This window comes from Tetrao urogallus (assembly GCF_951394365.1).
Source record: "Tetrao urogallus genome assembly, chromosome: 5".
NCBI classification, from domain to species: Eukaryota; Metazoa; Chordata; class Aves; order Galliformes; family Phasianidae; genus Tetrao; species Tetrao urogallus.
In genome coordinates, this window is record NC_136818.1 from 5,174,173 (window position 1) to 5,183,801 (window position 9,629).

General features: G+C 41.9%; 1 protein-coding gene across 1 annotated transcript in view; it reads left to right on the forward strand.

The window, feature by feature from the left end:
* The window catches only part of GLIS1 (GLIS family zinc finger 1), a gene marked incomplete at its 3' end in the record, with an annotated part of 177,358 nt that extends 170,638 nt beyond the window's left edge, over window positions 1–6,720 (forward strand). Inside the window, exons 9-10 of the mRNA XM_079536471.1 lie at window positions 3,093–3,260; window positions 6,584–6,720. Coding sequence (XP_079392597.1) covers window positions 3,093–3,260; window positions 6,584–6,720 — 305 coding nt within the window. The remainder of the gene's footprint in view (window positions 1–3,092; window positions 3,261–6,583) is intronic.
* Window positions 6,721–9,629: the final 2,909 nt, after the last annotated feature.

Consider the following 9,629-nt stretch of genomic DNA (forward strand, 5'->3'; position numbering starts at 1 on the left):
TGTGTCACAAGTTATTTCAAAGCAGAATTTTAGCTAGACGTTATGCACGGAATTCACTTTATTCCCGTATTAACTGTTATATTTCTACCTGTACTGTACATAGAACATGTCATAGCGTTCATTTAAACTGACAGGAGCTCAGAAAATGTGATTTGAATCAAACAAAGTGAAAGGAAACCTGAAATCCATGTGGAAAAAAAATATTAGTGAAGTGCTTGCCAAATTGGTGCTCCTCTCTGCTCTCCTGGCAGGAGCAGTGCTGTTTACACCAGACAAGCCTTCTTGCTTACTTCATATTTTAACCACTGGAGAGAGTTTGTAAGAACTTGTAAAAAATGTTCCGTGCTTAATTTTCGCTAGCCAACTATTTGTGGTTGCTAATTGAACCATGAGTTATGAGATTTTAATTGTATGTCAGGTCCTCATATTTCTGTGATAGGTGCATGGGAGGTAAGCCAGGCAGAAGTAAAGCATTTCAGAAAACCGAAAGGAACTGAAACAAAATTGGGTTTGTAAAACAAGGCTTACAAAGAAGCGACTGAGGGAACTGGGGCTGTTCAGTCTGGAGAAGGGGAGGCTGAAGAGTGACCTCGTCCTTCTCTGCAAGTATCTGAAAGGTGGTTGCAGGGAGAGCTAGAGAATCACAGAATGCTTTTTTCAGAAGAGATTTCAGTCTCTTTTCTCAGGTGACAAGGCAGGTGGGAAAGTAGGTGGAATGGGCTGCCCAGGGAGGTAGTGGAGTCACCATCACTGGCAATATTTAAGAGATGCGTGAACGTAGCGCTAAGGGACATGGTTTAGGGATGGGACAAAGTAGGTCAGGTTGATGGTTGGACTTGGCACCATTAAAGGTCCTTTCCAACCCAAAGATTCTATGATTGTACAATGAAATGGAATGAACCGAAAGCATCGTTAATACTGAATGTTTAAAAAATATATAAATGCAGTAAAGTTCTGTCTTGTACTGTATATCCAAAGTAAAGATTGTATTGTCTGCAAGCATCAATTTCATGTCCTGTGGTTGTGTAAAATTCACAAAACCTTATCTGGCAAGAGCACCAGTTGTTACAAAAGCCCTTGTGGTTGCTTTGGCTCACATGGCCTTTCGATCTCATCTAATTACTTTGGTGTTTGGAAATACAGCCTTTAAACAAGCTGGGAATTTTCCCTTTTTGTTAGTGTAAAAGTTACACAAGGCTCAAATCCTCTGAAGCAGTCTGACTGGCCTCCTGAATAATACCAGGCTACTGGAGGCCATCAGCATCCTCCTACCAAAAGAAACTCTGACTGTTCTGCTGAAGCAGCAGGTGGGAGAATAGAAGGAGTAGTAAAACTCATGAAGAAAATCTTACTGACATTGCATCTCCCTGATCCTGCATTACTGCAACCTGGAGGTATGCATAGGTTTGATCAGTCCAAGAGTGACTTCCACCTTCCAGGACAGTGCGGTGCTCAAGGGCTGCTGCTTCTGGCCCTCTGTTACACCAGTCCTGCTGACCCTGTAACAGACCCATCTGGGACAGGGGGAAAGACCAAACCTACAGGGCCAGCTGGAAGCCTGGTGCTCAGTGCCCAGGGGCTGCTGCTTCAGGCTCTCTGTAATGCCAGCCCTGCTGACCCTGTAGTGGACCCATCCAGTTCTATAAGGAAGGCCAATCCACCCAGGCTGGTTGGCAGTCTGGCACTCAGTGTCAACCAGCAGCTGTTCCTCAGGAAGGACCAGTTTTTTGTCCCTGTCCCCATCCAAGTCATGGTAACTGGAACGGCCGGGTCCCTTTCTAGTGAATAGAGATGTGGACGTAATGATGGACAGGAAGAGAATCAGGCTGTGTTTCATCCTGTTCTGTCTCAAGGAACAATCTAAACACACAAAGCAGCAGTCAATCAGAGCAGAGCTTGCAGAGCTCCAGCAATAACAGGACAGATCAACTGCCCCACGTGTCTGCACTGGGAGGGGCTGCCAATGTGACTGTACATAGTGGTGTATGCCCCGCTCTGGTGTCACAGAGCCTATCCTCGGGGAACCAGCCATAGTATTCCCAGCGAGCCCCAGTGCACTCTCGGGACCCTTGGACTCCCTTCTAAAGTGCTTCCAGAGCTCCTCTGTGTGCCCCAGTGTGTCCTTCAGCATTTACAGAACCTCCCAGTGTGCTCTTGAGCACGCAACATTCTCAAATTCCTTTATCAAAATGGAAAGCGCGGATGTGTATTTTTGCTATTCACATTTAGCCAATGTATCAAAATCCATGGAGTTATTTGCCATCACTTGAGCTGGCACTGAACTGCCTCCCATTGCCTGGTCTCAGGCCAGCTGGGTTCTCAGCTCACCTGTGGTCAGTGTTAGGTTGGTGCTGAGGGGCTGGGCTGGGCCACTGGGCAGAGCAGAGCTGCCACCGTGGTGACACAGGGCAGTGTGAGCTGTGCTGGGCCACATGTGGCCCGCAGGCTGTGGGTTGGACATGCTGCTCTTAGCTGAACACAGAATCTTCTCCTGATGTCCATGTGGAATCAGACCTGCATCTCCAGTGCCATTCTGCTTGCAGACTGTGGCCCTCTGTGTTCACGGAAGAGTTTTCATTTGAAATAAGAGTAATCTGGGAAAGGAGAAGTTTAAGGAACTCTTAAAAGAAGTTGGAGTAAACAGTGCTTTCTCCAGCAGTGCATAAAGCACGCTGAATGGGATAAGACTTTACTGTGCTATAAAGACAGCATTTAAATATTACATGATTGTACTAAAAGTAATTCATTATAAAATCCTTCCCGAAGGAGTTAGTACCCTGGACCTGATCCAGTGAAGTACTCACTATTAGCTTTGAACACAAGTGGGTTGTGGAGTTCATTCATCCAGTCTCTTCTGTTGCCTGAAAGGAAGCACATCCTTGACATTTTTGCTAGATTGGGATCACAGTCCACAGGGACTGAGTCTGACATAGCTTTTATATTATTACGCCTTCTAGAATAGTGTGATCATTTTTTCCATAGTTAAAACTGAGGAACTGAAAAAAACCACAATAGTAATGAAATACTGTGACAGAAATGGAGTGAAAACCATTGCAGTAGTGTTAAAATGTGTATGCAATATCTGTTTTCAGGTTACCAAGGCAGCTTTCACTCAATACAAAACTGTTTCCACTATGGAGACTGCTACAGAACAATGGACCAGTCTGTCACCAGTGATGTGCTAACAGGGGAATCCCATTGCTTTAATCCTCTGAGGCATAATGGCTATCACATACTCAGTGCACCTTTAGCTTCAACAGGTAATTTATTCTGCCTATAAAAAATTATCTGTATGATATTTTTAGCAGGATGGGAAATAACATATTTTGAAGTCAGTATTATTACAAAAATATGTTTGCACTTGAAACTCAGTCACTGAAATTCATCTGGATCTATAAAAATCCCACAAGGAAAGCAGTTTTTTTCTTTAGTTCTATATTGGTCTAACAGGCAGGTTTTCCTTTAGTTATGCTGGATGTCAGAGAGAACACAAACCTTCAGGAGACCTGACACATTTACTGTGTGGGCTATTCATTGTACATGTCTTCACATGTGCTCAGGCAGGTTTTTCTGATCAGACTGTAGTTGAGAACATAGTCAGCAAGATTCAGGAGAAAGGAGCAGCAGCAGGAACTTCCTGTCTGTCTAAGGATAAACGGATGGCTTTGCTTTACAACACTGATATTTACAAAATTGAAAGACACTGCTTTGAGAAATTCCACTAAAAGTATTTGGTAGTTCCTTTTCATTTGGAAGCTCTTTTCCATTTGTGTACTGCACATTCATTGCAGCTGTATTTCCCTGTTCAGCGACGGATTTGCATGGAGTAAAATTCTCTGTGAGTTACAATATTTAGAAGACTATGATATTTCAATCAGTACTTAGTTTTGCATTTTTCTTTTTTTAAAACTATAATAAGAATTAATAGAATTACTGAAATCAAACGGAGTATGAGTATTGTCAGAGCTATGAAATACCATCATTTACTCCATTCTTTACTTACATGTCACTCAACAAATTTTTCTTCATGTTTGCATTCAGAGAGCATCTCAGCTAGGGACAATACTGAAAACATATGTTTAAATGCTCTTTGAAATGGGGCCTGAGTCAGACCACAAAATTAGAGCTGACTTTCCTGTTTGTTTTGTATTAAAGGAGTCTCTGTTCAGAGAGTGCATGCATTTGTCTCGTGTTCCTTACTAGAAAGTGTATGCATCAGTGATTAACACAAGGGAAAAGTTGAAGATGAAGTTTCAACTTCAACTTTGAATTCTTTTGTGTTATTCATAAGTTTGATGTTACTAAAACATAGTTTCTTCGTATTAACGTCAAATTTCAAGTTCATATTGACAGACTGCAGTATTTAAAGAACAGACTAAATAAACTTTCCAAAAGAAATTGTAGGAGCAAAGAATAATACTGTGGCAAGTCACCAACTTCAACAACAGTTGATTTTTATGTCTGGGGCTAAACTATTATGAAACGTTTCTCTGTAATATTTTTATTTTTATACTGGTTACTGAGGTATGCAAATACTTAGAGACTGAAGCATAAATGTGGATGAAATGATATTTATATATCTATTATACAAACGTATACAAATCTTGGCTCATCTTTTTGTGTATAAAATAGAACCATTCAGGTTTGCAAGATTCATCAAGGCTAGCTATTAATTTTTTTCAGCCTTTTATAGCACCGTTAATATTAAATGAGTTCTCATCTCACAGGAATGCCAAATGTGACTGGCAAACAGCTGTTCCATGAATTACATTAACAGTCAATAAATTTTTATTTTCTGTTCAGGACTTTGGGTAGTTTATTCTATCTGGAATCTAATAACGATCCCTCAGGTGTATGCTTATCTTGGGTTTTGTCCATCAGTGGTTGTGTGTTCACCCTGTATACAGACTCATCAAATACAAATTAGCATATCACAAACACAAATCTTATCAAAATTCTGATCACTCCACTTGGAATGATACACAGCACAGCACAGATAAGCAGGCTGGATTCATCTTTCAGGGACTTAGGCCGTATGCTGCGTGCCAGAATTCTACGGACGTCAGAATTTGACCCGTGAACTACCTCTTAATTAGTGTGTGGTAGGAAAATGCATAAATGTAAATAAGTAGAGAATTTTGCCTCTAATAATAAAACCAGTATAAGATAGTAAAACGCCTTAGATTCTAAGGACTGAGCTGACATTTCTTTCTGAAATAAGGATTGGCTGTTCAGGACTCCAGGCTCTGTCATTACCAGGTGCCACACAGCCTGAAGGCGTCACTTAAAGCCTGGTGCAGTTAGATTCAGCCACACCTGGATACACGGTGCTTCCGGTGTTAAACAGCCTGAAAGGATAAGAAACATGAAACAGAACAAACATCTTTATTTTATAGAAGAGAAACTGGGGCACAAAAAAACTAAGTTGTTTCTTAATGTCTCCTCTATCAGGCTGAGAATGGAGCCAGGCCCCAGTGCCTTAACCGTGAGGGTTAGCAATCCACACGTTGACTTGCAATTCACATGAATGAGATTAGTAAGACGTTTTCTCCATCAGGCAGTTAGTTCATGGGCATGTTCTTAGCAGGAAGAAGGATCTTGCTCCATATGTTGCCTCAGCTGACTTAATGCTACTAGTGGTTATTTAAATTTTGATAGGCGGGCTCTTGATTCGGAGGGTCAGACCCCTCTGTTGAAGGTCATCCAGACACAATCTTCAAGCCTCAACCCACAGCAGGTGATAAGGTAAAACACAATATGCAGGTTAAGGGACTAACATAAAGGAGTCGATATTTCATGCAATGGTTGGGGGCAGGTAAGGCTTGATGATTAGGAGATGACTGGAGAAGAAGGCTTAGGAGGCTGTCCAGGCTCTCAGCAGATAGTGCCATGGGGTATTAGGAGGAACTGCACAGCGATGCAAGAAGTGTAGACCCAGGGACAGATGCTGAAGGGAGAAGGACAAGGCAAGGGGTGAACGCAGTCAACATGAAGTAAGGAAAGCTGCAAGTTCAACTCAGACAGGTGAGCAACCAGCAGCATGGTGAGCCTGGGTGGGCTAAGAATGAGACATGGTGCACAGCCCCTTCTGCACATCCCATAGCCTAACTCGCCCTAGACACTTGTCTATACAGACCTCACCTCTGCAGTATGTGGAGATCCAACAAATGTGGGATCCAAATTTCTCTAAGATCTAAAGGGCAGCTGGGAGACAGATGGAATATTTTCCAAAAGGAAAAACACACAAAACAAGAGGACAACATCACTTTTAGTACACATTTAGTAGGATCCTTGCCCGTTCATTGTTTTGCCATCCTATTCTGATAATAACTGTAAAGTCTCAAGGGGGTCGTATTGATACTTGTACTGCCCTTGAACACGAGTAGCTTTCCACAGAAATGAATGGGAGCCTCATACACTATGACACAAGTGCCCATGGAGATTAGTTTGTGTATCTCCTGGGTAAGGCTTTGATGGTAAATCCTATTGTCTTTTCATTAACGCTGTACTGCATTCAAACTTTGCTTCCTGCCTTATATGTACTGGTCCTAAATCATGTCCATACAACTTGTCACGCTTTCAGGCTATGATGCAGTCTCTGAAGCACAGTGTGTATCTGAAGACATGGTCTCCAATGGAACCGATGAGAATGGATTTTTCCAAAATGGCGCCTTTGATCACTGCTTGAATCACATTCCTCCCATCTATACAGACACCTAAGAGCAGTGTTGACCTTACTTCCTTTACTATACCTATAACTGCGTATGTAATAACAAAGGTGTTCAAGTACTTTTATTTAGTCTGTATCCCTATACGTGCTCATTTAAATAAACACCTCACATTTACCAAACCATTTTATACACAAATAGCCTGTGTAAGATAATATTGGAACCTGTTCCTTGGCTGTGGCACTTTGAAATTCATGCTTTAAGGGAATGAGGAGCATTTCAAGCCGCTTGTTTTGTAAGTTCTCTTGATAAAGTGTAAATGTAAGTTATATAATAAACTTGTAAAGAGGGTTTTTTTCCCTGAAAAGTATGTTTCCATTTGAGAATGTCACTCCCTTTAATCAGTTTTTTTCTTAAATCACTGGTCAATTCTTCTCTTTTTTTTTTTAATAACTAAAAGGATTCTTTTTTTAATCCCTGACCTCATGTATATAAAATTTTCATTTGCTCAGCTTGTTTTATATGTTCAATTTTACAAGAAAGCATTAAAAACTGGAAACAAGTGTACTGTCATTTCTTAAAATCATCGGTTTGCCTGGTGAGTCCTGATGAACTAAACACAGCTACACTGCATTCACTCCCAACTTGTGGCAGCACAGATGTGTTTAAAGCGAGCTCCTGGAAATGTCCCTGGGTTGTTTGGGAGAAGCATAAGAGAGGCCAGCAGTTTGGGTTAAACGAAGACTTGCCATATCACCGGGAAACTATTAAAGTTAGCATCACCTTTCTGCTTGTACTACAATGCAAACAGTGACAATAAAGGCCCTAGCTGGCTTTGGCAGTGTCCATCTGTGACTGACTGTGCCTCCTGCCCCCTGTGCTGTAGGACTTGGCCTTGACCACAGGGCAGAGCTCTTGCGAAAAGATTTTTATTTGTTTTCCAGCTGGTCCCTGATAGAAGTCTGTGAAGAGGACACCATACTGACACCAGAAGTCCTTCCCACACTACTGTGCCTTCAGCAGGAACAGAGGTGCCATGTGAGGAGCATGGCAGCCTGTGGTGGCTGCCCCGTGCCCACTTGGGCTACTTGAAATGCTCCTGATGCCCAAGACATTCCTCACCACCACACAAATCTTCACAAGCATCACGACTAAGGGCACCTAGATGGAGCATCACACGATTTCTGGCAAAAAAAAAAAAAAAAACCACCTTCAATTACAGCTCACAGTTACCTGAGTTATCATGGGGCACCTTTGGAAAGCTCACACTGGGTCAAAACTGCCCAGTGACTGCAGATGTTGCTTTCCTCTTCTGCTCTCCTCTCTGTTACCAGGATCTGCTTGGCAGCCTCATGCTCATACAATGTTTTCAATGCTTATCTTGTGCCAGGCACGCTAGTGCCAAAACCCAACTCTTCGTTCTCAGCCTTGTAAGCCAATTAGCTGCTCCTCAGAGGAACAGCCTAAAATAAGAAGCAGCTGCTAGGAGATTTCTTGTCTCCACGAAGGACTGTCAGAAAAAATATCAGGCACCTGGCTTCAGCAAAGTAGCAAATTCCGAAGGAAAAAAAATCCTTAATTCAGTGGCACGCTAGGAAAATACCGCATTTTGCATGACCAGAATCCCCTGAGCAGACCCCAAACTAAATGGAGTGAAGTGGCATTAATAGGTCCACAGCGCCATGCTTTTCCTTAAAGTCACAAAGTTATACAACCATAACAGATACATACACTTGCAAAGCACAATTTGATGGTAACGTGTGAACCTGGCAGCCAAAGTATTGGGGAAAACACAGTATCTGAATAAGCCCAGAGGTCTCCAATGGTCCATCCACTCCATGTGTTTATGTTGGTTGATGAGAAACTCAACGTGAGCTAGCAGCCTGGGGTTCTGCTCCTACATGAGTATCAAGCACCCTGGTGCTGCTGTGCTTCTCCTCAGCCACACGTGCCTCTGCAACCCTGGATGCCATTTTACAACAGCATGTTTAGCAACAAGGCCAATTTGGGCTAACCAGCAAGCCTACATGGATGCATTTTACTTGTTTCTCTGCGCCTGTCAGTCTACAGACTGTACAGGTTTCACCCTGTCAGTGTACATGAATATGCCTCTGTACCCAATCTAGCTTTCTGTTCTTGAAATCCGAGTGAAATTTGAGTGAAACTCAGACATTCAGGAAGCTTCAGTTACTAGAGGTGCATAGGGGAACCTTTTATGAACAGTTCCTCAAAATCTCGAGCTCTGCAGGACTGCAGACCCAGCTAGAAACCCATTAATTGTGGCTGCCTGCCCGCCCCAAGCAGTCCCTGGCAGCTCTGAGTCACCATTCCTCTCCTAGAATTACATTTAAAAAGGCTCCAAATTATACTTCAAGCTTTTGATCGCTGCCACATTTGGTTTTCTGTCTTTTTCCTTATCTACTCAGATGTATCAGATTCTTTTGTCTCAGATGTAAGTAGTCCAAACTTAAGCAAGGAGGCAGGTAGCTCATTAACTGCCCACCAATAAAAACTCAGGAGCTTTGGAAGAAGAACTTAGAAAAATCATAACCAGAGCCCAGAAAAGCTGTATTGGCTGAGACAAAAAAAAAAAAAATAATCAAAATAATGCCTGTTTTCCAGTTAGTTGCAGACGTTAAAGGACCTTAAAAAAATGATTAATCTTATTTCCTAAAAATTAAATATATACTTCTAAAAATGACATTTTAAAGTTAAAAATACAAACCAAACAAATCTAAACATATTTGATCAATTAGAAAAATATTTATGTCCCAACATCCAGGCTGTTCAAAACCACACAATGATTCACAAAGGTTTGGGAAACTTAAAGCATAGCAGCTGTAGTGATGATTTAATTCCAGAATCTGTGTGAATAGAGTTTTTTGTAAATTAAAAGGTAGATTCAGAGAACTGCAAAGGCACTCATCTGAGTCTGCATGGTTTGGAAAGTTATCCACAATA